This window comes from Apiospora phragmitis (genome assembly GCF_038363925.1).
Source record: "Apiospora phragmitis strain CBS 135458 chromosome Unknown utg000005l:1.0-4161743.0:1.0-4166827.0, whole genome shotgun sequence".
Taxonomy (NCBI): domain Eukaryota; kingdom Fungi; phylum Ascomycota; class Sordariomycetes; order Amphisphaeriales; family Apiosporaceae; genus Apiospora; species Apiospora phragmitis.
Window position 1 is genome coordinate 3,721,445 of NW_027117403.1, and position 27,076 is coordinate 3,748,520.

The window sequence follows — 27,076 nt, forward strand, 5'->3', positions numbered from 1 at the left end:
GGGGCGAACCGCTTTCGCCTATCATCTCAGTCGAGGCAACGAAGAGCAAGGTGATGATCCATCTCAAGGGCTTGGACTTCCATCACCACCCGCCAACCAAGTCGAGATGTGACTCCAGCATTGTGCCCGTGGTCTATACCGAAGACCGGAAAGCAAAGTTTCCTTTTCGGTAAAGTAGAAACAACCCATCAGAGACGATTGCTCCGTCATTTGTCATATACAGGTGGGATAGCGGTGTAGCATCAATGTTCGTTTGGTTCTGGATCCTCCGAGGGACCAAGACACTGCCATGCAAAATCAAATAAGACTCCATCATTGCATGGCTTAGACCTCCGTTACTACTCGCCAACCAGACTGGAGCAATCTCAGCATCGTGCTCCTAAAGGACACCGAGACGCAAAAAAACACTTGTTATTCTTCGGTGACTGGCAACAGCGACTCATCAAAGGGCGCCTGGTCCGTCATATGCAAATGAAATGGGTGGAGCGTCTGAGTTCCGTTGGTCCTGGATTTCCCGAGCGAACAAAACACTGCCATGATCTCGTTGACCGCTTCTAACGATTAGCACAGGGCAATAGGCCGTGTCGAACTTAGGTAAGACCATGTGAACAGACCCAAAGCAAGGTCGATGTCATAATGGCACTGATACCGGGCCGGGCCTAACCACGTGGAGCTCGGGGCCAAGGAAACGCACGCAAGACATGGCTGGTCATCTTGCATAACAGAAAGCCATAATTCTAAGCCAGCCCCTCGAGTGAAACGGCCTGAGAGAATAGGCGTTTGTGTTCCTCCCAAGTCCAAGGAATATGAAAGCGACAGACGGACTTCGCTCAGTATGCGGCGCTTTGGCCACAAGGGATCTCGCCGCATTCCGCAGAGCCGCATAGCCTCGTAGGAGATATCGTCTGTGTGTACAGTAGTCTGGGTGCAGCCTTAATATCAATGGGCGACTGGGCTGTGCCTCACCGAATGACGCCCACCTTAGGGCGGCACCAAGGTTGTCTAAGTCATCCGTCGGATCGGGCACCGACAGGCTAACGATAGGTCCATATACGAATGGTGTAAACGAGAGGAACCGCTTCCAGTAGCTGTGTGCCACTGATCAAGCCGCAACAGGACGGGGAAAACACGTGGGCATGAATGTCTGCCCAGATGGTACCGAATGTGCCAAGACAATGAAACTCCGCTCGAGTAGGCAGACATCTGACAGATCTACCGCTGTCAGGCTAGAGCGACTCGCCCAGAAAGCCGGGAAAATGCTGTAATAACAATCAATAAATCGTACTTTGAATTGTAGCACCATACTCAATAGATCAGAGAAACGCCACTGGACGATACCCAATTTCTTCCGAGTCAAATCAACCGATAGAAAGAAAAGACAATAGCAGAGATTCTGCCCAATGAGAAGCGCGTTTTCGGGGTTTGAATCTCGAACTGTAGGTGGAACAGTGAGATCTTAGAGCAATTTGCACCTATTTGCGGGCTGGCAAGTGCAAAAGGAGGCGTATGCAAAGATCAGTCTCAACTCTTCTGAAGAACTGAAGCTGGAGGGAGGCTTGAACTCATGGAGAGGACTTCGAGCTAATATATAGAAGGCTTACTTGCTTCCAGAACCTCAATCTGAGTGAAGTCCTTCGAACTGCAAAGACGCGCGTGCTTAGGAAGAGCCTGGTCTTCATAGCTTACCATGGCGAAGGCTAGAAATCAATACTCATCCTAGATGTTGCGAAGGGCTCACCAAGGCACTTCGATCTTCGACGACCCTGGTTCAGGTGTTCATGTTTACCGCCTGGTGGTTATAGATTCCTATAGTCGACGGGCCATTCTTGAAGATATGTCCTTATGGGCAGGGTTCCGGGGCTCTTATCAGCAAGTTGCGTCGCCCCAGAGAGTTTGAATTCATCTCAGACCCGAGTTGAGCGTCATGGTATCCTGGAAACGCCACGAGCTGAAAAAGGCATGATGACCACATTATCTCCCTACCTTTACGCACTCTCCCTGACAAACGAGGCATAAATCAGCCGCACGGGCGAGCACGTTACCTGCTGCTTCCAAACTTCGAGAGTTGCATCCATATGCGGTAGATGAGTACCGTTTTCAGGGAATCAAACACATTAGGCGAGTGTTACGGTTGACGGGGCCTCACACTCAAGCAAAACAATGACTCAATATTGTGCTTGCAAGCTGGGAAAGCTCTGCCGTTCACTTGAGATGCGGCTCCAACAGATTGTCAGACATGATATGAGTGAAACCTCAGCAAATAGTGCAACACCTCATTGGACCTGAGACGCGGGGGATAAGTTCTACCTCTTGGTTCGCTCCAAGAGACTGATGGTCCAGCCAATGAGTAGAAGTTGACGCATTTGAGCACTCCTTCGTCGAAGCGGGCGGGGAAAACGAACGGCAGCCCAGACAGAGAGTATTGCACAGAGTCCCAGTTATGCGGCGACATGCAGGAACGTGGTTGAGAGTGTTTGAATGCGAAGAAGGAAAAAGTGCTCAAGATCGCTGCAGGTTGCGTTTGCCAAATATGAACTTGCATATCAGAGGCATACAGTGTATCTCGGTAGATGAGGTCCTAATCAAACGTATCCGGGATAGCGTCAAATCGCAAGAGCAAACTGCCGCGACAGTGGAGTTTGAGAAACATGGACAAGGGATGGAGGATTCAGTAAGAATCGGAAAAGAAAGGCACGGGATATTAGCAGTGGGGGGTTTCAGGCCTGGGCTTCGGGCAAACCGGGGCGTCGTAGCGCCAGAAGAAAGTCCTAGCAGGCGGGTTTAGGTGATGACCTGCAGCTAACCATCAAACCAATCAACCGGCCAGCGTCGCAATCGTAATTTGGTCTTATACCATGTAATTAACCTAATATGTAATATACTGCCGCCCAAATGCACCTCTTTCTCAACAGGCTCTTTTGTTTGTTGCATTTATCTGCAGCCTTGCGCCAGTTCACGACGTCCCTCGCGCGGATACGATGAGCTGGTAATGTCTTTCGAAAGCACAAAGGCCGCATCGCGGTGGGTAACGCGCGTCATTCCAGTAATTCTTGCTGTAGCTGTCGGCTATGCGACCTACGTTACTGTAGCCCGTGTCTGTGGTAAGCTCTGCCAATTCCTTGAAGACGACAGTCATGGCGATCCTCTTCAATACTGACTCTCGTTGCGCTCTCCTTAGTTGACTACCTGATCCACGACCGACAACAAAATGGCAGCGCCGTCACCGTCCTCGTCCTGTATTTCCTGTTCATGTTCCTCATGATTGCGACCTACTTGCGCACGATTGTCACGATCAATACCGACCCCGGCTTGGTGCCTCTCGGCCCGCTCGCCGTCTCGCGGAGGGGCAGCAGGTATGGGAGCGACAAGGCGCATCGCGCAGACGACCTCGAGGGCCAGCCGTACTTTATGGCGCCCGACTCCAACCCTGATAGTCCCGGACTTGAGCAGTTCTATACAAAAGATGTCTTCATTTGCGAAACCGATGGTCGTCCCAAGTGGTGTTCTGAGTGCTGTAATTGGAAACCCGATCGTGCTCATCATAGTAGCGAATTGAACCGTTGCGTGTTGCGCATGGATCATTACTGTCCTTGGGCTGGTGGTATGGTGGGCGAAAATTGTAGGTTGCCAGGCTAGCTTCTTACGATGGGTAAGACAACTGGCTAATAAGTCCAACAGCTTTCAAGTTCTTCGTTCAGTTCACCACATACACGGCCTGCTATTGTGGCATTGTCCTTGGTGCCGCTGGTTCGAGTCTAACGAAGCAGATGAACAGCGGCGACGGGGTGGATGGCTTTCTGGTTGGCGCCCTGGGACTCGGAGGCTTTTTTGGCTTGTTCACTTTCATGATGACGATAACATCTCTTCGATATGTCCTGCTCAACATGACCAATGTGGATCTGCTGGGGTCCCGTACCAAGGTCTATCAGCTGGCGGTGCGGATACCTCGCGGAAGCGAAGGTACGGACAGCTACCATGTTATCAACTATCCGTTGGCAAGGCCAGGTTCTTCGTATTCCACGAACCAACATAACAATGGCAACGGCGCCGTGGCCCGGGTCAACTCCCCGAATCTAGGACGTGAAGCGCGAGATTCACTTGCTCATCGAACCTTCGCCATCCTTCGAACGGAGGCCGGCGAGAACCCGTGGGACTTGGGGTACTGGGAAAATTGGAAGGAAGTTATGGGAACCAACCTTATTGACTGGTTGTTCCCGATACGGAGGTCGCCCTGTACGAAACACGACCGGAACGAGAGTTTCTACCGTATGGGCAAGATCGTGAACGAGGTGCGCGTGCGGCACGGCCTGGCTCAGGAACCGGCTGCTGGGCCGGATGGGTTAGAGATGAGATAATTATTTTGGTCGGGGAAGGGACAGATTTTAACCAGGCATATTCAAGATACCCAGAGAGCATCAAAAGGCGTTGGTGGAAATGCAGTTACCAGAACTTACAGGTTTATAGAATTTTAATCAGGATAATATTCCATCCTATCCATCGGCATCAACCAGATGAGCTCTCCAAACTTGAAAATGGCGGACAGGACAGGTACTTCGTGCGGTGCTATGACATCTTGAAAGAAGGCCTTCTTTTCGATTCTATTTTATCTATCTACCCATTACAAAGGAGAAAATTGAAAGGCATGACTGACACCGAACCAGACCCCTCCCTACCCATGACCGAAAAGGAGAAATTCAAACAAACGCCTGACCCGAACCAGATCTACCGTTTACCCAAAAGGAGAGAATCCAAACAAAAGACAGACATTGAACCAAGCCCACCCCCTCCATCATCAAGCTCAATCGATAGGAGCGTAGCTTGCCTGGTATTCTTCAATAATCGGCACAGCCGCAACCACTGGCTCGGCAATGACCGCAACCTTCACAGACCCATAACCCCCAACGATTCACGTGGAAAAGCGTGTTGTCTTTACATTCGCAGCATGTGATGGTCTTTCCATCCCGGTTGCACACTAGCGGGTGGTCTGTTGTAAGGGCAGTTCCGTGCAGAGCCCTATCGCTCACTACATTAGTGTCATGTTTTGATATACGTGAGAGGTCTTGCTCACATGATGCAGTGTTTGGTAATTTGTCCTGATGTTGATTCTTGGGATGAGAACGTCGTGGAAGAAGTCTGATAATGGAATATTTAGGAGATTTAGATTGTTATGACGCTGTGGTAATGATGAGGTATTGTATGGTCGTTGCTTTGCTCGAGGACTCTACTCCATTGCAACAACTGAAGAAGCCGTCCCCTTTATATCGGTTCGCCAGCGAGTATCATGGACACCCTATGGTTATCTCAGGCAGTCTACAGACAGACTTAGGACGACTGAAGTCACACCTAATCAACCTCGATACATCAAGAAGGGCCCCATTCGGACCGTCCTACCTGCTGCTGACGAAGAAGACGCCTAAAAGCTGACATATAGTGATGATCCTCGGCGGCGACGTCGCTTCCTTCGAGTTCACATACGTCCTATACTTCTTTGGTGGTGAAGCAGGAAGGGGCACTGCCAGATAGGGCAGCTAGTCCGGTCAAACATGCACTACTATCCCACCATCAGATAAAAGGTCACCGCCGCAATGATCGAAGCCCGGGCTCCTAGGATACATCAGGCTAATTCAGGCAGTTATGGGTTCATGGTTCATTGCGATGTGCTTCAGTCAGATAAGCATGCAAGGAGCTTTGGGAGACGAACACCAGGCATGTGCGCAAGTACACTAGGAGATTCTGAATGGTGGCCGTCTCCAATAGCTCTGGGTTATGTCAGAGTCTCTCGGTGAGAGCTAGCTCGAATTCAGGTACCGTTCAAAATATCCAGCCGGACAGTATCGACTTATACCACTAAATCGCCCATGAAGCCATGATAGGGGCTTATCTGTCGGATCGAGAACAACGACAAAAACAACGCGTGCTCAAAATAAGTCTTACATATTGAAAGAAGCTTATTGACAATCAGAACGGAGGGCGAAGCATGTATACATTGCTTGGATACCCAGGCCTCAGCCCTAGAGCAAGGTTGTTGTTGGGTTCTTGCGCTAGAATCTACGATACTACTCACCAAGGGAAACAAGCCCCTTTCGGACTCTATAGCAGCCAGACCGGCTCGGATAGCAAAGCCTTCGAAGCGGCATCCTACGTAAGATTACGGCAGTGTTGTATTGATCTACCCACCCTGCAAAGCCGTTGTAGGATCAGTCATCGTCGAGTCCGGTGCTCATGTCCTGCCTGAGACTCAGGGGAGGTCATTATGACGCTTATTTTACTTCTTTCCGCCTGCTTGCCTTGGGAAAAGGCGGAGCATTTCGACAAAAACATGGGTCGAGGAGACCACTTCTTACCCACTCCCTTGATGCTTACATTTTATACCCACAAGTGAGTCTCTAGCCGCCAGCCTGATCTTGACAATTTGGATCGACCTAGTCAAGGAGGGGGTGTGGGCGTTGCCTTCAGCCCTATATGGCTCCAAGCGACATCCGAGAGAGGCTTTCACGGTCCGGATCTGCAGAACAAAAGAACGTTTCCGCATGCAATACCTACTTGGGTATCTATTTTTGGTTTCAGCTCTTATCTTGGCTTCTATTTGACGTGGCTTTGGTATGTGTTCGCGATCGTCGGTGGAGATATGCAAAAGCGCAGTTCTCTAACACGTGGAAAACCTAGCCTTGCTCCAGCCCTGTCGAGGCGCGCCAGCTGAGAGTTACCTGAAGATGAGGCTGTCTTCAGGACCACTCGGCTTGCTGGGCCAACTGAGACATTCAGCTCCTGGTTGCACTTTCTCCGGCGCCGTCCCTAAATCTTTCAAAATCGGAAGGGACTGACCGTTCGGCATTGACTTATGTCCTTGACGTTGGCCTCGTTAGCCCAACCCTGTATATCTAACGGCATGGAAGTTGAGACAAACACCTACCTACCTATAATGGCAGTAAGATGAAATTGACAGCTTTCACCTTCCCAAAGAAGGCCCGACCTAATACGTCTTCCATTGTCAAAGCCTGGACCGGTCTGGCTATTCTTCGCCCATGGCTTCGCCGCTGCGAGCCTCCATTCTGGTAACCCCCTTCCAGGGCAGAGGCCCCCTGGCTACGACTTCGGTATGTCGAACAGTCTCTTAAAGGCAGGTCGCACACTAAGCGGATGTTGCTTCTCACGGCCCCGCCTGGACTGCGCGCAACAGTTCACCTCTCTCGGAATTGGAGTACCTAACGAGCTGCAGTTACGTCACATCCACTCGCAGCCGGTACTCTGGATTCCTGTAGATAGGTGTATGTAGGCCTAAGTATCAAGGAATTGGTCATACCCCCCACCTTGTACTACTATTACAGCCATTACCACGCCTACTCATGCAAGGGGTGGTGGAAAAGAAGCATAAGGCTGCCTCCTCGTAAGGAAGGCATACAAGAGCCTCGATCCACACTTCTGGCCGGCAGGGTGTTGTAATACAAAGTATGTATTGTCAACTAGGACCATGCTTCTACTATTTTTAATTCTAGCATTGAGACATGCAACATCAGATGTCAAGTAATCCCTCTCTCAGCCTTGTGCGTCACCGTCACTCCAACTCTCTGCAGTCTGATGCTACGCAACAGGGACAGTATGCCGGCAGTACATGCGCCATTGGGAATGCAGATTGCATATCGGATACGTTAGTCAAATCTCGCTCATAACACTGCAGGTATCCGAGCAGTAGATCCAAACGCACTTATGACACATGACCTTACGGCGATGCCTGAAGTAAGTAGGCTGAAAGAAAGCATGGGTGTTCTGCGTTACCTCAGCACCAGAAGAAATAGGGGGCCAAAATTGGTATTGCTTCATGGGAGGAACGGTATAGAAACTCCTGCCCCAATACCCTTCTTGCGCTCTAGGCGTCCGTGTACCTTTTCCATAGGCACCGCCGTCGCGCCGTACCTCACTCACCAGGTCAGGCGAGATGATGTGGGGGTGACTTTACATCTCCAGCGGCTGTCTATTTTTACTCGACAACCGTTGAGACTCGATGCAGTGCCGGTTCGAGAACGCACCCGAACGGTTAACGTTTCTTAAACGGTTGTTCTTCTAATTCTGGTACTCGCCCCAACCCCCACTACTCACCTACTGTCACTCGGTAAAGCCAAGAGCAAGAATCTCATGAATGGATACGTTACGTCGGACCCAAGCCTTCACCTCCACGGATTCGCCTAAAGAGGTAGAATCCGAGACTAGGAAGGTGGATGAACAGTAAATCTAAAGAAGCTCACAGACGAACATCAGACGGTAGGTTATCCTTACGTGGGTGTATCAAGGCGGCCATTGCTTGTTGTGAGGGCTTGGGTTGCGGAGGGATGTGGTCAAGAACTGTCACATAAATGAAGAAGGAGATATCGCGGTCAGTATCCGGTATCTGGATGGTCTATCAGGACGCCATGAATGATTAGGGACAAAAAGAGCGACCGTTGGAAAGCGGCAACAACTGCATTGTCGCCCCTGAAGAAGTAGAAACCTACATAGCTGATCCACGAACACTGGACCAGCAGGGGACCTACCGGATCTCAAAGTAGGGTAAAACGTGCATCAGTGGGAATCAAGTACATTGAGCAGACATATGCATGATATATTGCGTGCGACAGTACGTCCGTCCATCTTGAGATCTGCCGAGTTTGATCGTAAGCTTGCGCTTGCCTGGTGCGTTCTCCACTTTTCTTGAAAGCGACGCGACCTCGTTAAGTTTAGACGAGGGAAACCTGCCGCGTCCGCCAGTCCTTACCATTCGGGTCCGGACGGAGGCATCTCCGTGATTGCAACATCATCGCTTGAACCGCTCGCTTCTCCCAAACCGACAACAGACATGGACGGTTGTCGCGATACGATTGCTGACCATTACTTGGTCTAGCTAGTATTGTCTACCTACTTCACGCATCCATGAGTTGCTGACCTAAACACATTTGTTGCCTCTCTCACACACTCTCCCTTGATCATCATTAACAACATCATCAAATCATGCCTTCCTCGCCCATATTCCAGGGCTCCTCCCGGGTTACGGGACGAGTCGACGAAAGTCGCAGTTTACGTACAGGCAACTCGGACTCTTGACGTCATACTCGACTTCATCGCCGCTGAGGGTCGTTTCTCATATTGATCTCGATGCGTTCTACGCTCAGTGCGAGATGGTTCGGCTAGGAACACCTGAAGACCAACCTCTGGCTGTCCAACAGTGGTATGTCTCGTCTGCCAGCAATATGCGATTTTCACCAGATCTAATAGGAAGTACAGGCAAGGCTTAATTGCCGTCAACTACCCTGCCCGCAAGTTCGGGATCGGGCGTCACTGCACAGTTGCGGATGCCAAAAGATGTGCCCGCAGCTCATAGCCCAGCATGTTGCTACTTGGAAAGAAGGAGATGAGAAGTGGGCTTACCATGAAGATGCTGCCTCGCATATAGGAACTCACAAGGTTTCCTTGGACCCCTACCGACTGCAGTCGAGAATGATTCTTGCTCTTATTAAGGAGTTTCTTCCGGCGCAATTGCAGAAGGTAGAGAAGGCTTCCATCGACGAGGTCTTCATTGATTTATCCGCCCAAATCCACTCGATTCTGCTGCAGAGGTTCCCTGAGCTGTCCTACCCTCCCCCGTACGATGATCCCACAGAAAAGCTGCCCCTGCCCCCAATCAGCGCCCTTGACTGGCAAGCCGATGCGCTCGTGGACCTAGATGATGCGGAGGCAGAGACAGACGACCCGGATTGGGACGATGTGGCCATCCTAATTGGGTCGGAAATTGTACGAGACATACGTGCAGAAATCCGGCGGAAGATTGGGTACACATGCTCTGCTGGCATTGCATCTAATAAGATGCTCAGTAAGTTGGGCTCCGGCCACAAGAAGCCCAACCAGCAGACCGTCATACGTAACCGAGCCGTCCAACACTTCTTGTCAGACATGAAAGTTACGAAGATTCGCAATCTAGGAGGGAAGCTTGGCGAGCAAGTCACGTCTGTATTTGAGACGGATGCCATCAAAGAGCTACTGGCCATCCCGGTTGAACAGATGAAAGCGAAATTAGGGGAGGACACGGGCATATGGCTTTACAACACGATTCGCGGGGTTGACACCAGTGAAGTAAACGCACGCACACAGATCAAGTCGATGCTCTCGGCCAAGTCGTTCCGGCCAGTCATTAATAGCATGGATCAGGCTATAAGATGGCTCAGAATCTTTGCCGCCGACATCTTCTCGCGATTGGTGGAAGAAGGGGTGCTGGAAAACAAGCGGCGGCCCAAGACCATCAACCTCCATCACCGCCACGGGGGACAGACACGGTCGCGTCAGAATGCTATCCCACAGGGCAAGGTACTGGACGAGACAGCCTTATTTGAACTTGCGAAAACCTCATGAACCAAATAGCTTTAGAAGGAAGAATTTGGCCATGCGCCAACCTGAGCTTAAGCGTCGCAGGGTTTGAAGATGGTGTTACAGGCAATATGGGCATTGGGGGGTTCCTACTGAAAGGCGAGGAAGCGAAATCCCTCATGTCGTCCTCTCGTGAGGCCAGCATTGATTCCCCTTCTGAAGAAAGGGCAGAGAAAAGGAGAAGGATCGACAACCCGGGTATTCAACGGTTTCTTGCACGGGCGGCATCTTCCAGTGATGCCAATGATGGTGGGACCGAGGAAACTGGAAATCACCAGTTTCATCAAGCACTAGAACCCCAGCCGTCCCCTGAGCATGGTGCGAGTCTTGAAGTAGAACAGGATGCATCTACGGCTGAGACTAAAACCCAGCAGGTGCCAATCACGAACTATACATGCTCGCGTTGCCATGCAAGGCTTGAAAGCGCCGAAGCACATCAAAGCCATCTGGACTGGCATTTCGCTAAGGACCTCCAGGAGGAAGAACGTGGCAGTTCGACATTAGCCAATCGACCCGCCGGTCCACGCAATCAGCGGCCTTCTGCATCTACCTCAAGACAGGCAGCGCGAGGCAGCGGTAAGAAGCAGAGCAAATTGAACTTTGGATGACCCGAGGTTGTATGCCGTTGAAAGCGAGTGATACATCAAAACCACATCTTGTGGATCTTGCCGTTGCGCCAACCAACCGGGACCATCACAGATCTGGCAAGGGCCAGGAAGCATAATCTCACGTCGAGCTGTACATGCATATATTCCATCCCAGCGAGATAGAAGGAGAGAAGCGAAGGGCTGCGTGGGTATTGGTAGGCTGAACCACTAGTGCCATGCTGCTTGTGCAGCCTCCTGCCTGAGGGGGAAACAGCGACAGATTAGCAGATGGGAGGTCGTAGTATTCAGGCACAAAGGCATTGGAGCTTGATTAGTCGGCCTAAAGAAGCGTCGGTTTTCAAAAGCCCACAGAACTAGTTGGCCTCCGGGCTTCGCGGCAGCACTTCCGGCATCTACCTCCACGACGTACTATATCGCAAGACAGCCCCGGGGGGGATGTGGCGTTTTAAGTAGGCAAGGCCCTCCGTGAAAGCATGATAATGGTACGATATCTTCGATCGGAGGGCCTCATAGATAGTATCACGAATGTGACAAGGTCGCCGGCAGTTCTCCTCATCGGCGCGCTGTGGATGGGTGTGACAGTCTATCGGCAAACAGATGTCACTTGAAGTGTCATGAGAAGAGGGATCTATTTGCGTCACAAGGCCACCCAAACATGGTCTGCTTCCTTGAATCGTGCACTTGTTTCCCAGCACTGATGTCGAGCCTGGGCAGCAAGTAGGGAGGAGCTTTCCCAAGAGGCGCCTCAGAACTGGATCCACGAGGCTATGATTGGTCGTGCAGCTTAGGCACCGATGACTACTCTGTATTTATCTGGACCCTACGCATTGCTACCCAACTCCAAGCAGGCACCTCCCAGCCTGCAGTCTCAGTGCATCAGACACGACACGTTGACAAAGTTGGATGGCTTCACCAGGGCTTCCGTGTCCTGACCCAATCCACTTCTTGGCAATATGTGGTTTTCTTGCCAGGTAAGCCCGTGGGCTCCGGAAGCAACCACGATTCACGAAAGTCACCGACCACCAGCCTTCACGTTCTGTCCGACTCCCAAGGCAAATGACGAGGAAATATGTTGTTTCAAATCTTATAATTGCTCTCGTTTTAGATGCTACCAATCGCGAATCACATACCTGGTGTGCCTTTCTTTGATAGGGCATCAATGGTGATGTTGATGTTGCCTGTACTACGTCGTCCACGCTTCTGGCCAGCCAGAGGAGGCACGCGACCAAGCGAACAATAAGGTTCGCTGTTGGGCAACATTGGCACACCATGCCGTCGCAAGGGGCCAGAAGCTGTGTATAAGATAGATGCTCCTTGTTCCCTGCATCTAGGAGGTATTCCTGAGAGATCTCATCTCGCACGTCTCTTGCGTATTCTCTGTTCTACTCTTATTTATTAGTCTCATCAGCTTTTCGCATAGCTGCATTAGGATCCCGCACACTTCCGTCGCGCTGTAACAGGACAGGCCAGCCCAATCCGGCCACCGACAACGGATTTCTTTTTGGCGCATTCTTGCGGTCAGCTAAAACGGCAAACAGCAGCACAGGCGGCAAGCAAGGTCCCAAGGTCCCACCCCAGTGAAGCACGGGCGCAAACGTTCCTGGTACCCGACTGGAGCCCCTCCCTAGCACTTCCCCTTAGGTACTGTAACAGGGAAGCCAGGCCGTCTTTAGGCCTCAACAAACACCTTACCAGGCCCTTTTTCTCTTACATTGTGTGCCCAGCTGGTCAGCAGCCTGCAACTGTGCTACCTATCGTCAGAGATCTCCTGTTCTACTTTTTCCCCCTGTAATCGTCGCCGGCATCAGCTTCCGTGCAGTCCTGTCCCGGTATTTTTACGGCGCCAGATCAACAATACGTCCGCTAGGTCAGCAGCCAGGCAATAATACGTTGTCTTATGTACCGTCCTGCCGGTTTCTCCCTCCCACTCCATCCAATACTAGCCACACCACCACTACCATCCCAGACAACACCGCATCTCCTTCATGTGAGCCTGCTTTTCCGTCGTCTTTTTCGCCTCCCGACCGACGATCTCTTGCAGTTCCGGGCTACCAGTATCGTTTGATTTTTCCAACATCAACCAACATAATTGCTCACTGCAGCTCACATCGCGTGCATCATACTGCCTCAAATCCTGCATAGCGCCAGGTCAAACACGAGTCAGCCTGTCCGTTCACAGGCTCTGTTCGATTTGACTCCCATAAATACGTTTTATCTACTGCTGGGCCTAGCTAGCCTGGAGTACGAATTATCTTCTGACAGCCCGGCCCGTCCTCTTTCTGAATGTGTGTTCTCGCATAAGAGACATAGACAGCCAACCAGAAGCTCCCACGCACTTCTGATCACACAGTAACACTGCTCCACCGTATTGGGAGGCGATCTGCTCATTGGTCTCTCCTGCAGCGGACTTTCCAGGCCTCGCACCTGACGGCCACAGCGGCCCTGACTGGTCCAGACCTGCATTGTCCCAGATTGGTATTCGTTCACTGGCAGCATATGGTGTGTCAGACAGAATCATTCGGTACAACCACCCCTTCTTCTTTTCTTCTCTTGCCTCTCGGCTCCAAAGACCTTCTGGGCCAGTGATCATCTTGCCACCGGCTCAAAGATTGGGCTTAGACAAGCAAAGCCAGCCACCCACCTCCCAGGTACCCCTGTCTGCCTGTCCGCCAACGACGTGCACGCGGTAAAGGCCAAGGCTGGTGGGTTCCCCTAAGAAACCCTGAGTGGAAGATTCCCAGCAAGAGGGCCACCTTTCCCAGCTAGGCTCCTCCTGCTGCTGCCGTACTTGTGCTCTTTTCCAAAAAAGAGACCCCACCAAACAAGAACGCCTAGCCGCTCTCCTTCTTCTCCTCTCCACCACTTGGGCTTGGTGCGCTCCCCTCACCATCCATTTCTTGGTTTATCTCGCCCCATTCTCCCCCTGGTTTTCTTCTCTCCCATCTCTTCTTTATCTCTTCGTCGACGTCCTTCTCCAACCCTCATCGTCGCCCGGCATCCTTCTCTACTACCTCTACGCCGCCGCTCCCCGTAATCAAGATGTCTTCCAGACCCGGACGCTCAGCTCAACCCCCGCCGCCGTCGTCGAATCGGCAAAACGAGTATTTCGTACCTGAGAGATGGCATAGATCGCGAAGTAATAACAGCCGACATCTGTCGCTACCTTGGAAACGATGCACTCGTCCGGCCTGGCGTCTACGAGGTACTTCCTCTCCGTGTTTCGCAGTCCCTCGTTTCAATCGCTGATATGGTTTGCTGCACAGAGCCCACAAACTGGCCAAGTCGTCCAAGGCTACTTCATCACAGCCTATAGAAACCTAACCACAGTAAGGCTCACCACCACCAACCATAACAACAACATCCGAGTAATGAAGCTAGCCTGCTAACTCGACGGTTCTCGCAGGCAATGATCGAAGATCTGAAAGCAGATTCTGCGCGATGGGACCAAGAGAGGCGGCAGCAAACTGCGCGCAACCCTGTCGGAGGTACTATCGCCTCAGCTGGCGTCTACGTGCAGAAATCTAACTCCCCAGTAGTCCAATACCGTAATTCGGACACGCACCAAAGTCGTCAGTACTACGGACCTACTGAAGGTGCCAACCAATATTCGGATGCCTCTCGTGATAACTATGATGCTGGCGCTCCAAGATACCCAGGGACTGGTTCCGCAGGCTACAATGGTGCTTCTTCAAATTCCGGATACCCAGGCTCCTCTCCCTACGCTGGTCAAAGCGGTGGGTATGGTCAACAGGCTTACACCACAGGCCAGCCGCAGTTTGCCCAGTCACCGCAAGACTCGTACCCGAGTGGTGCTTCTATGCCTGGGACAGGATTTACTCAAGCCCCTTCTGGAGGAAGGCCATACGAGGTAGTTGGCGCACACCGAACCGTGGCGCCGAGCAGTGGCGACTATGGTGCAAATGTTGCCTATACAACCGGTCCCAGAGGAGAGCCCATCCCTGCCACAACGATGGTTCAGGGTAGGCCAGTTTATGTAACTTCCGGACCACCTGGACAGCCTGGTTTCACTACTAGTTCTGGTGCTTACTACTCATCAAACCCGCCGTCAGGCCCGGCAGGATTCTCGGCGGCCCAGCCGGTTGACTCGTTTTATGGGCGTGGTACGTACAAGAGACGTTCAAAAATTGGTTCACAGTGAATTCTGATTCTTATAGCATCGCCAGCAGGCGCACAAGCCTTCGCATCAACACACGACTCACAGTATGAGACCGCCCCTCCCCCTCGCAACTCGGCGCAACCTTCCAGTACCCAGGCGCCCAGCAGCGGATCTTCTGCGCGCCACAACCGGGACAGCCGTGACAGCGTTGACCGACACACGGATTCTAGGCATCGCAGCCATCGCAGCGGTCGATGAGCGGCAAATTCTGGATATTCCCATTCCCAGCCTTGGATTGGCAAGAGTAAAATCTTGCACATTATACTTTAATGACTGTTCCTTCTCACTGCCCGTGGATTTTTGGAGCCCAGCTGCCCCCAGCGGCATTGCCTTCAGGATTGATCATCTTTGCGAGGTTCGCATTGCTTCCAAGGGTTGCAAGTTTGCGCCCTTTGATACCCAAAGGTTCACACCTTTATTTCCCTGGATCATCCACGTTTCTCCCGGATATGGACTTTACACATTATGTGGCGCGCTCGCATGCGACTACCTGATATGGCAATGGCGCACTTCGGGGTCTTTACGATTGCATACGGACGATTCAGACCAGTGGATGACTATTTCCTGCTTCATTTTTGCACGTTTTTATTACAAAACTGGCCATTCTTACGTTATACCAGACCTGGGAATCGGGAGGCGAAAAGAGAACCTCATGACGGAGCAATGACTTACTTTCATCTGAAGAGAACCATCCTTGCCATCTTGCTGTCCGGATCCTGCCAAATCGCGGAGGCTTTTTGCGTTGTTTTCTGTATCTTCCGGTTCATGGATTCCACTGTCAACGGCGCACTAGGCGAATGGTGAGACAGAACTTTTTTTGGTTGACTAATAGATAGGGCCTCGGATTCGGACAGCTAGGTGAGCACTGGGCACAGTGTATATATGACAACCTCTCGTGAAGGATTTCCCAAGAACGCCCGCTCTTCTATCCTGGCAAACCCTGGATCATTTGACTTGTTTCAGGATGATGCTAACTTGCAAGGACCGCAGCTCAACATCAGCTAGCTGGCTTCCCATGGACCCTATTACCGGATGACATTTCAGGAGTCCCTTTACCGGATACCAGAGGATTTTTACCAGGAAGCCAGGATCACCCAACCTTGGGAGAAAGGAGCCCACCGGATTGCAAGCCATTGGAATTGCTCAAAAGCACACCTTCATGGACCTGATAGCACATCCAGTGCGAATCTCTGCGGAATTTCGCCGCCTGGTTTCCGATCTCATCTTGAACCCTACAAGGTCAGAACAAAAATGACAAACAATCAACTCGATGTCGAGTGTTGGTAAGAGTCCACCCTCCCAACTTCTGCACGTCTTATGTAAACCGAGATGAGCGACTTCGACTCGCCATCTCACAGCCCACATGTCATGGAGGCCGTTTCTTTCAATTTTATGCCATCATTGGACGTCGATATTCCACTTTACAGTCTTCAGGCAGTTCTCATGAGGATCCAACATGTTGGCCATATCCCCAGGACAAGCAACATCATTATCGGACTCTATTCCGGAAAGACTGAACACGGGATTCAGAGGTTCAATAGTTTGGCCCGAACGGTTACCTGGAACACCATGGAAAACTCGTTGGAAAGTTGCCATTTCACCACCAATAAACCGGGTTTACGACAACTGCTATGATACAACAAACGTCACTGAATGGATAAATCCCCTTGGACTTCAACATCACCTTCCTTACACTGGTACTGGCCATCATACATTGGACAAGCGAATTTGTCGTGCTACTGCTTCTCTCACCGTTGGACTTCATTGTCCGGACTTCCGTGGACTACCTTAAATTTTCCCAGGACAACACTTCAGCCTGATTCAGCCTCGTTGCTATTGTTAGTAGCTGTCTTGCTCATGTCTTTCTTTCTTTCTTTCTCCCTATTTCACTTCCATGGACTTGACTTGAGGACAACCTACGCCTGGAAGGTGATATCAGCTGACTCGAATAGGTGGAGATGTCTTTGCATGTTTGGCTCAGCAACATCTGAGCTCGGATCTCATGCTTGTGGCCGGCCGGAGCCTAGTCGTGCCGGAGTTTTTGTCGCGATGTGGGTGCTGGAGAATTCTTTGTCCACTGCTGATATGATATTAATTGGGATGGCATGTTTGGCATGTGTACCTTGGTGGCTTGGACATTTGAACTCATGTAATCTGGTTTGCGGTATCTTCTGGATTGGGCCTTGGGCACGCGGACAGGACATTGGAGGCAAGATATTTGAGGAATACCATCACTGGCACCCCTCAATGAGAAGTACTGAGTGTCACATCCACTGGTACATCGCAGCGTGAAAATTAATTGTCGAACTTGCTGAAGACTAAAATTATGATACTGAAATCGACCTATTTCTTGGAAGAATAATAGAAGTATGCGATTTTATGTGAGGAATTCCCTCCCGAGGCCATGCGCGAGCCATGCGACTACCATATCACGATAGCCTCCTACGACACAGATGCATCTCGAGTGCAGAGCCGGCGCACGTCTTCTTTACCGTCGATCAACATTGAATCATTATAAAGTATTTGGAGATGCGATTACGATCTAATCACATTGCATTGCGTAACACGAGCAACTTGGTGGTGCCTGAAGTAGATCCGATCCTCTCCAACAGCTCCGCGGCAGGCGCTTCGAGCAGTCCGAGGGACTGGTAATTGGCACACACATACGGAGTACATACACACACGTCAAATTATCGCACTTTTTGGCTTGTCATCGATGCAGGCTGACGAAAGTCCCGTATACATAAGGCGTCAAGGTTCAAGTTGACAGCGCAATTAGAATCAACTCAAATCATGGAGACAAAGACAATCATGCAGCCATGCTTGATGGGGTTCATGTTGGGATGGAATTCATTTTCTCAAGCCAAAACAGCAGGAGGCTCTGGATAGGCCAGTCGGTATCTCGGTCATAAATGCCCCTTGCCGAAAAGGTGATGCCGCACACACGCGACAAGGGAAAGGACCGGTTACGCAGGGTACACAAACAAGAACTCGGGTGTGTTTCGACAACAAACATTGCGGTGCTCAAGTACGGAGGTAAGCAAGGGCTGTTTAGAACCATGTCCATCTTCTGCCTGCTGCCCGTCATATATCATTCGCATCCAATTAATAATTCCGCATACTGCGAGGCACGAGTTTATCGTGAGGATTTGTGGGGAGCAAAAATAAGATCAGACGCCGCACCCGTCATGTCCTGTCTGCCTGTTGCCCGTCCGTCCACGGCCGTCACCGCCTTGCCATGGATTTCCAAAATCTGGAGGGGTAACCCATCCACTGTATGTCATGGATGTCATAATGGATGGCATTCCACAGGACAAAGACAAGATAGGACTTTCCCTGACTTCGGATAGATCTCTTCGGGCGGAACCTGCAGGGCACATGAATTTGCATATCAAAAGGGACATTACGGTCTAAATTCGACCTAGGTGTAGCAGGTATCGTCCATCCCACGACGACGCCAACAAAGGGAAAAAAAAAGAAGAAAAAAAAAACGACCCCTCGATGACGGACGGCTAATGCCCAAGCGTAAGGGTTCCCAGCTGGGTTGCAGGGGAGTGGACGGACTGGACGGGAAAGTACAGGCCAAGTACCTGCGCAGTACCTGAATCACTGGCCAGCGAAAAACAAACCGCCACTCATCTTGGACTGATTTGCGATAGATCGATCCTATCTGCCTATCTTTGCAGAACCATTACCCGTCAGCAGCCAATCCAAAAGGAATGCTCTTATTGCCTTTCTGATGGGTATCAGATCAAATAAACCCATCCCGAACTTGTGTACTCCCGCAAGGGCTCCCTTCAATGGGGGGGGTTCGGGGGATCCACTCAGCTGTCTGGGTCCCATTTTTCCTCTGCCTTATCGTCAAATCCTAGGCCGCGGATCTCTGGCCAGGAAGTCCCTGATTTTGCCCGAGAATCCTGTCTGGTAACGTGAATATTTTGCCTGCCCACACACACATGTTTGTTTATGCGCACACATTCAAGGCCAGCTGGAATTTAACGGAAAACCAAGAGGCATTAGTTAGAAAATCGTCGATAATGCTTCCTCGGGTTTTTCATTTGGCGTCCTATTTTCTGTATATGCTCGCATAGAATCGAGTTGGGAACGTGCGTAGTAGAAATCGGGAGGATAAGTAATGTGGTAGAGAAGGGTTACAACGTAGACAAAAACCAACCGAAATAGCAATTACCCCATGTTTGTTTCCACTGGAACATTTTTCCCATCTTTGTTGAGCCGCCGCTGGCCCTCTGCATCCGGTTGGTCGTCACGCTGAAATGAATTGATTATGCCTAGGCTGCACCTAACGCCTGATACGCCTGCTAACCTGTCCCAATAATGCCCTGATTCACAGGTCTAGCGATCGAATTACCCATAGCATCCTCCCCTAGATCTGCTAGTGTAATTGCGAAGTCCAGCACCAGACTCGGTTCCGGCCAGGTGAAGGTCCTGCCTGCTAAAGGCTGGAAGATTGATTGAGAGAGAGACCTGACTGACAGGGAGTCTGTCACCCACCAAGCCACTTGTGCAGAAGCAGAAACATGGGATAACCTTAGGTACTTGCAAGGTAGACTTGGACTCAATTTGGACGTGCACCTCCCAAACCCAGCAGCACGTAAACCCAGTCCACCCCCAGTCCACTCCTCTGGCCTACCCACTGACCTAACCTACCGACACACCTCACACCTCACACACCTCTTCTGTGCGTGTGTGCCTCTCTGCAACTACGCCGCTTGCTTGCTGCCCCGCCATTCTACTACTTACGACCTGTTGTGCGAGTGGCAGAAAAAAAAAACAATTCCCATTCCCAACTGCTTGCTGTCAACGGCGACGCTCGCACTACGTTATCGTTGTTGACGCCGGCGGCATCTTCTATTTGAATTTGTTTTTGGTTCAATTACCAAATATTCTTTTCGCAATTTCCTTCGTCTCGTATATCTGACGACACCGCCCTGTATTCGTTCATCCCATCGACAGAAAAGCCCCCTCCTTAGGGTTAGGCCGCCACCATGAATGTCGATGCCATCAGGAGTCGCGTTGTCGCGACTCTGTCCGCCGATGCCAATGTCCGAAGGGCCGGTGAACTCGAGCTGAAGTCCGCCGAGTCCCACCCTGGCTTTACCGATGTTCTTCTCGACATCCTGACCAACGAGCCCGATGAATCGATTCGGCTATCTACCGTCATCTACCTCAAGAACCGAACGAATCGCGGCTGGGCCAAGTCCGACCACTATCCCGATGAGGTCGTCTTGGACGAGGACGAGAAGGCCAGGTTCCGGGACCGCATACTGCCCATTTTGGCCTCCAGCCAGGGTCCCATCCGGCAACAGCTGCTCCAGACCATCCAGCGCATCCTCCACTTCGATTTCCCGGGCAAGTGGCCCAACTTCATGGATGTCACGCTGCGCTTGCTGCACGCTAACGATGCTCTGTCCGTCCTGGCTGGATTGCAATGTCTCCTCGTGACCTGCCGTGCCTACCGTTTCAAGGGCAGCCAGGAGGGCAGCCGCGCCGAATTCGACAAAATCATCGAGGCGAGCTTCCCCCGGCTGCTCGAGATCTGCAATGAATTGATAAACCAGGAGAGCAACGAGGCTGGTGAGATGCTTCACATTGCCCTCAAGGCTTACAAGCACGCCACCTGGGTAAGCAGCTCCTCCGTGATACCCGATTTGGTACTAACCGACGGAAGCAGCTCGAACTATCTAGCTTCCTCAAGCAGCAGCCCGTCAACATTGGCTGGTGCACCGTTTTCCTCCACACCGTTTCCAAGACGATTCCCGCCTCGGCCATGCCCGAAGACCTCGACGATAGAGAGCGCCATCATTGGTGGAAGGCGAAGAAGTGGGCATATTTCAACCTGAACAGGCTGTTCATCCGACACGGCAACCCCTCGGCCGTCACGACTAGTGCTGACGATGTTAAGGCTTTTGCCAAGGACTTCATCGTGACTGTCGCTCCTGAAATCCTGAAGCACTACCTCCAGGAGATTGAGAAATGGGTCGCGAAGACGGCCTGGCTCAGCAAGCCGTGCTTGTCCTATACACTGGTCTTCCTCGATGAGTGCTGCCGGCCAGGAGATGTGGCCGCATCTGAGCGCCCACCTGACCAACCTCGTCACCCATTTAGTTTTCCCCGTGCTGTGCTTAAGTGCCGAGGACGTCGAGAAGTTCGAGGACGAGCCGGAGGAGTATCTTCACCGAAAACTGAGTTTCTACGAGGAGGTGTCGTCGCCCGATGTGGCGGCTACAAATTTCCTGGTCACCCTTACCAAGGTCAGGAGAAAGCAGACGTTCGATTTGCTGTCCTTCATCAACAGTGTCGTCAGCACCTACGAAACGGCTCCCGATGATAAGAAAGACCATATTGGCAAGGAGGGTGCTTTGCGCATGATCGGCACGCTGGCCCCTGTCCTTCTGGGGAAGAAGAGCCCTATCGCCGACCAGATAGAGGTACTTCTTGGTGCGCTACGTCTTCCCCGACTTCAAGAGCCCCATGGGCTACTTGCGTGCGCGAGCTTGTGACACGATCGAGAAGTTCGAGCAGCTCAACTTCAAGGACCAGAACAACCTTATCGTCATCTACCGACACATTCTGGATTGTATGGCTGACACTGATCTCCCGGTTCGTGTTACTGCGGCGCTGGCCCTGCAGCCCCTTATCCGACACGATGCTATCCGTGTTAGCATGCAGCAGAGCATCCCGACCATCATGCAGCAACTCCTCAAGCTGGCGAACGAGTGTGATATCGACGCCCTCGCCAACGTGATGGAGGACTTTGTCGAGGTTTTCGCAACCGAGCTGACGCCTTTCGCCGTGGCGCTTAGTGAGCAACTGCGGGACACCTATTTGCGCATCGTTCGGGAGCTGTTGGAAAAGCAAAACTCGCGCGATGATGATGGTGAGTATGGCGACTATTTGGACGACAAGAGTATAACAGCCCTTGGTGTCCTGCAGACCATTGGGACACTCATCCTTACCTTGGAGAGCACACCCGATGTTCTCCTCCACATCGAAGCCGTCTTAATGCCAGTTATCCAGGTTACTCTCGAGAACAAACTCTATGGTACGTTATGCCAAGCGTGATTGGTGTGCATCTCTACAACTCTAACAATTGCAAGAAACAGATCTTTATAACGAAGTCTTTGAGATTATCGACAGCTGTACCTTTGCCGCCAAGAGCATCTCGCCAACTATGTGGCAAGCATTTGAACTCATCCACAACACCTTCAAGTCCGGAGCAGAACTCTATCTTGAGGACATGCTGCCGGCCCTCGACAACTTTGTTCAGTACGGCGCTGGACAGCTTACACAGAAGCCCGAATACGTCCAGGCACTCTACGGAATGGTCAACGATATGTTCTCTGACCAGAAAGTTGGTGGCGTGGACAGAATCTGTGCTTGCAAGCTCGCAGAGGCCATGATGCTGAGCCTGCGTGGTCACATTGATCAATGCGTTACGGGCTTCATCTCGATGGCCATGACGGTGCTTAGCAGCCACGACGTGAAAGTCAAGAGTTACAAGATCCATCTTATGGAGATGGTTATTAACGCCATTTACTACAACCCTCTGCTGACAATAGCTGTGTTGGAACAGAAGGGATGGACCAACAAGTTCTTCAGCTTATGGTTTGGCAACATGGACTCGTTCACGCGCGTCCACGACAAGAAGCTTTGCATCGTGGCTATTGTGTCTCTGCTCAGCCTGCCGGCTGACCAGGTCCCTCAGAGTGTCTGCGTTGGCTGGCCGAGACTCCTTCAAGGCATCACCATTCTCTTCAGGACTCTGCCGGGTGCCCAGAAGAACCGTGAACAGGCCCTCAAGGACGACTTCACATTCGACGCTGGGAGCTACGACTACGAGGACGAGGACGAGTGGGCCGAGGATGATACCAACTGGCAAGTCGAGGAGCCCGAAGAAAACAGCGAGGGCAAGGATGAGAGCACAGCATACCTGGAGTTCCTTAACGAGGAAGCAGCTAAGTTCAGTCGACTCGAGAATCAGTATAAGGAAGCAGACGACAGCGAAGACGAGCTCGGTGAGGACAGCGTCCTTCTGGAGTCCCCGCTTGACAAAATCGACCCCTACCAGCTCTTCCGTGTGGCTTTCATGAGTGAGTGCATACAAGAACCCTATTGTTGAAGAGAACATATCACTAATCCCCGTGGGGATAGAATTGCAACAAGAACAGCCGCAGTTGTACAGTACAGTGACGCAGCCGCTGTCTGCGGGAAGAGCAGTCGGTCATCACAACTGCCATCCAACAGGCAGAAGCCCATGCCCAGATGGCGTTGCAGATGGCCGAGGCCAACGCAGCTCAGATGGCTGCACAAGCATCAGGCGTACAGGCAGTTGGCCAGCAGTCACCCAACGGAGGTATCAACCCTAGCTAGAACCCGGTGGGCGATGATATCACGCTCTGCCCCTCCAAGTTGCAGTCCAGGGTGCAGATTAGGAGATCTGCGCAATGGTGTGTTGGCAGGGGGAAAATACACCCACCCATAACCCCCTCCATGCGACGGCAGCTCATAGAACACAGTTAGCGTATGTCTATGAGCGAGAAATTCCGATACTGTTGACATGGTCGTGGTGGACCATAGCAGTCAGGCTGGTGTCAATTCGTGTTGGCATATGTAGTCCGTTGCCTCGCAACGATAACGTTGGCCGGGCGGGGGTTAGGTGCAGTCAGTGACGAAAGGGGGGCCCCGCGTGTTAGCCATTCTTATACCTTATACCCCCCCACCCATTGCCGGGCGCAACAAGGAGACGTCGAGGAATTCGAGGAAGTTTTTTATCCATGGCGACTTGGGTTCCTTCGGGTTAAGCGGTGTGTGTGTGTGTGTGTTCGTGGTCGGAAAGATTTTAGATCGTGCAAACAATAAAATTCAGTCTTGACAAAACCCTTGTCGTCGGCCGGTTCGAATACCCTTCGTGCAGATGGATGGTGGAGGGGGCTGCGAAATCCTGGATGAGGTATGTAGGTAGGTAGGTAAATGGATTATATGGAGTGGCAAGGATTGCAGTCCCGGAAGCAGGAAGAGTGAATTTAGAGAGCTCAATATACCATCTATGAATAATTGCATTACTAAGGGTACAGAATGCTAGGAGTGCCGACAAAACCGCGGTATGAGATTCGTGAGGTCCCGCCCATTCAATCTGATTCACCAGGCTACAGGTACAGATATCATCGTGTTGTGGTTCGTCCAAGGCTTGAATATTCGGCTTGTTCTACCAACTCGCTCACTGCCTGGCCTGATCCTTAATGCAAGCCGCTGTTTCTATCCCGGCAGAGCCATGTGACTAAATTACACACACATATCATATTGCTTGTTACATGGGTAGATAGATGTCTGCAGGGTAATATATTATGTTACTGGAGTGAGCATTCGCGAAAGACGCCCGACTATCAGCAGACCCGCCTGGGGTTTATGCTGGTCGGTGGACGGCGAGCCTTCCATTGCTGCTGCTTCAAGGAGGCGAGAGAGTGAGTGGTTGGGTTCACTTACCTGTGACAAGAACGGCGGCGCCTTCCGGCCCCATATCATTATATACGTGTGCGCCCACCCAAAGAGTGAGTGTATTGAAGGAGGGACAAGGCTACATGGCGTTCCTGTACCTATGTGCCCATATTGCCACGAGGAGCCACAGAGTGAAGTCAGATGCTGGCTATATAGCAGAAGCTCACGAGTTAAGTGCGAGGACATTGTAGGCGTATCTTTTTGCAGTATCCGTCGTTATTGTAAGATTCCTGCCAAATGCTGTTACCGCGTCTGGAAGTTCTATTGCCCCGGATCCGGGTTTCCGCACTGCGCTGCCGTCTCGTTGTGTCGACAAGAGCAGGCGTGCACTTGTTACCCATCCCATGTGCCCATGCGACTGGCCGAGCGCGCAGTATCGGCTTATCTTGGTGCAAAGGAGAGGGGAGGGGAGACCTTGTCTTGGTTAATTTATATCGCTTATGTCGAAGAAGAGCCGATGATACTCTGGTTGTAATTGCCCAGCGAAGGGCCCAAATGAAGTTATATGAAAGGTTTCGTCGTCGGCATTGAGCCCCGAGCCTCAGGCTAAAAGGGGGCCTGGCCGGTACAGTGGGGGCGGGGACAACATGAACCATGGCCGAAGATGTCCAGTCCGGATGTCAGGACACAATCTGATTGGGCAGATACAAGAACCTCTGTAGAGAAACGATAGCAAAGCCCAAGTGTAGAGAGAGAGGCAGGCTCCAAAAAGTCACACATTTGTCGGACAAGCCGGCCGGTGAGTATCGTGGCCACACCACAACATGCTATCATCGAGACTATCAGCCGGCCTCCGATGCGAGCTGAAAAGGAAGGTCACCATCTCGGGCTGGCCAGATTCCTATAGAACCTCCTTTATCAGGAGTACAACCCAGTGAAGCGATACGTACCTAAGCCATAGCAATTCTTCGTTGGCCCGACAGACAGGACAGATGGTTGAATTGGATTGAATGGTCAAGCCGCTTGCGAATAGCTCCAAGACTTCGAGAGCCCGACAGATCGACACCTTCAGCTATGTTTTGCTGTCAACTGGACATGGGGGGCCTTGCCTCCTGGACCGTCGTGCCGTCCAGACGCTACCGGGAAACCATTGTCCTTCAGGACAAACGGGTAGCCAAGGTCCACGGGGAAAACAGGTTCCAGACCAAGGTCTAATTTTAGGACTCGGTTCTGGATGCGGGAAACTGGTTCGCTGGTTGGTATATTAACCCGTGATTGAGGAATCCGAAAACTGGGGACGGACACACCCGTGCCCAATATAGAGAGCGATAAGCTTAACCCTCGACAGTGTTGCTGAATAGGATTGTTGCAGGGGACGGGAACTCGACGCAACGTCTCGCTCGCTAAGTCTGCAGAAGCGAGCCACGAGATGTGGCTATATCCGGACAGGTCCTATACACAGTCCTGTCATTCATTACCTTACGATAACCGATGATGCACTCTGGCATCTATATAAAGCTCAGGAATTCTCTGCCCTGGTCTGCCTTGAAACCCCGACGTATCGGTTAGTGCTGATCATCCCCACTCATAGCATCCATCCTCGACTATATCCATCAAGACGTATCGAAGATTCCGGGACACTTAATCACCCATTAAGATGAAGACTATTTTCATCGGTGTGCTGGCCGTCCTTGCCGGGTAAAATATCCAATCGCTCCACGGTGTCGACGCATATTGCTAACAAAGAGAACTCCAGCATCGTGACTGCGCAAGAGGCTGCTGCTGCTGCTGCTGCTGTGACTGCTGCCGCTGTCCTCGACAAGGCCGGTGCTCTGGAGCCGGCTGCTGCCTGCCCACCGTCACCAAATCCATCGTGAACCCCGGCTGTGCCCAAGACTGCAACAACGACTGCCGGCTGGTCACGACCGTCACCAACGGCTGCGGCTGCCCGGCCTCGATCCCGACGGCGACCCTGGTGGCGCCCTGCGGCGGCGCGTGCCCCAACGCCGGCTGCGAGATCGTCTACCGGACTCGGAACGAAGCCTGCGGCCCCCCTCCGCGTCCCACGACTCCGACGTCGTCGCCCGTGGTCATCACGAGCATCATCATCCTGCCGCCGCGGCCGACCAAAACATCCATACCCTGCCCGACCGTGATCCGCACCACGCAGCCGGCCGACTGCAGCCCGATCCGCTGCCCCATCCCCGGCTGCACCGTGAACACCAGCCTCGTCGTGCCGTGCGGCTGCGCTGGGCCCAAGACTATCATTGCGGTGCAGGGGTGCCAGACGACGTGCCCGGGCGGGTGCATCACGCAGACGACGACGGCCAGCGAGCTCTGTGCGACGGCGGCATGATGATGATGATGATGAGTTATTGCCGTTTTACTTGGGGGACTTGGAAGGGATAGGGGGATAGGAGGATAGCTCTGCTGAAAGGAGGAT

At 51.9% G+C, this 27,076-nt stretch overlaps 6 protein-coding genes across 6 annotated transcripts; all 6 read left to right on the forward strand.

The window, feature by feature from the left end:
- Positions 1 to 2,989: 2,989 nt before the first annotated feature.
- Positions 2,990 to 4,355, forward strand: PG994_005159 (Palmitoyltransferase; the record flags this gene model as incomplete). The annotated part of the gene is made up of 3 exons (XM_066856568.1): positions 2,990 to 3,101; positions 3,179 to 3,619; positions 3,679 to 4,355. The coding sequence occupies 3 exons, from the start codon at positions 2,990 to 2,992 to the stop codon at positions 4,353 to 4,355; spliced, it is 1,230 nt and encodes a 409-aa protein (XP_066718735.1).
- Positions 4,356 to 9,333: 4,978 nt separating this feature from the next.
- Positions 9,334 to 10,377, forward strand: PG994_005160 (DNA polymerase eta subunit; the record flags this gene model as incomplete). Its single annotated transcript, XM_066856569.1, has 1 exon — positions 9,334 to 10,377. One exon carries the CDS (start codon positions 9,334 to 9,336, stop codon positions 10,375 to 10,377), a length of 1,044 nt encoding a protein of 347 aa, XP_066718736.1.
- Positions 10,378 to 10,463: 86 nt separating this feature from the next.
- On the forward strand, positions 10,464 to 11,000 carry PG994_005161 (sister chromatid cohesion protein Eso1; the record flags this gene model as incomplete). Its single annotated transcript, XM_066856570.1, has 1 exon — positions 10,464 to 11,000. The coding sequence occupies one exon, from the start codon at positions 10,464 to 10,466 to the stop codon at positions 10,998 to 11,000; it is 537 nt and encodes a 178-aa protein (XP_066718737.1).
- A 3,052-nt stretch (positions 11,001 to 14,052) lies between these two features.
- Positions 14,053 to 15,375, forward strand: PG994_005162 (uncharacterized protein; the record flags this gene model as incomplete). Its single annotated transcript, XM_066856571.1, is given in 4 exon segments — positions 14,053 to 14,250; positions 14,264 to 14,326; positions 14,404 to 15,121; positions 15,176 to 15,375. Coding segments are annotated over 4 exon segments (1,179 nt in total), but the record flags the coding sequence as incomplete, so codon positions are not given.
- A 4,808-nt stretch (positions 15,376 to 20,183) lies between these two features.
- Positions 20,184 to 23,568, forward strand: PG994_005163 (Importin-beta domain-containing protein; the record flags this gene model as incomplete). Its single annotated transcript, XM_066856572.1, has 7 exons — positions 20,184 to 20,819; positions 20,870 to 21,204; positions 21,239 to 21,584; positions 21,625 to 22,240; positions 22,302 to 23,288; positions 23,350 to 23,414; positions 23,443 to 23,568. The coding sequence occupies 7 exons, from the start codon at positions 20,184 to 20,186 to the stop codon at positions 23,566 to 23,568; spliced, it is 3,111 nt and encodes a 1,036-aa protein (XP_066718739.1).
- A 2,722-nt stretch (positions 23,569 to 26,290) lies between these two features.
- Positions 26,291 to 26,989, forward strand: PG994_005164 (uncharacterized protein; the record flags this gene model as incomplete). The annotated part of the gene is made up of 3 exons (XM_066856573.1): positions 26,291 to 26,331; positions 26,390 to 26,460; positions 26,529 to 26,989. The coding sequence occupies 3 exons, from the start codon at positions 26,291 to 26,293 to the stop codon at positions 26,987 to 26,989; spliced, it is 573 nt and encodes a 190-aa protein (XP_066718740.1).
- Positions 26,990 to 27,076: the final 87 nt, after the last annotated feature.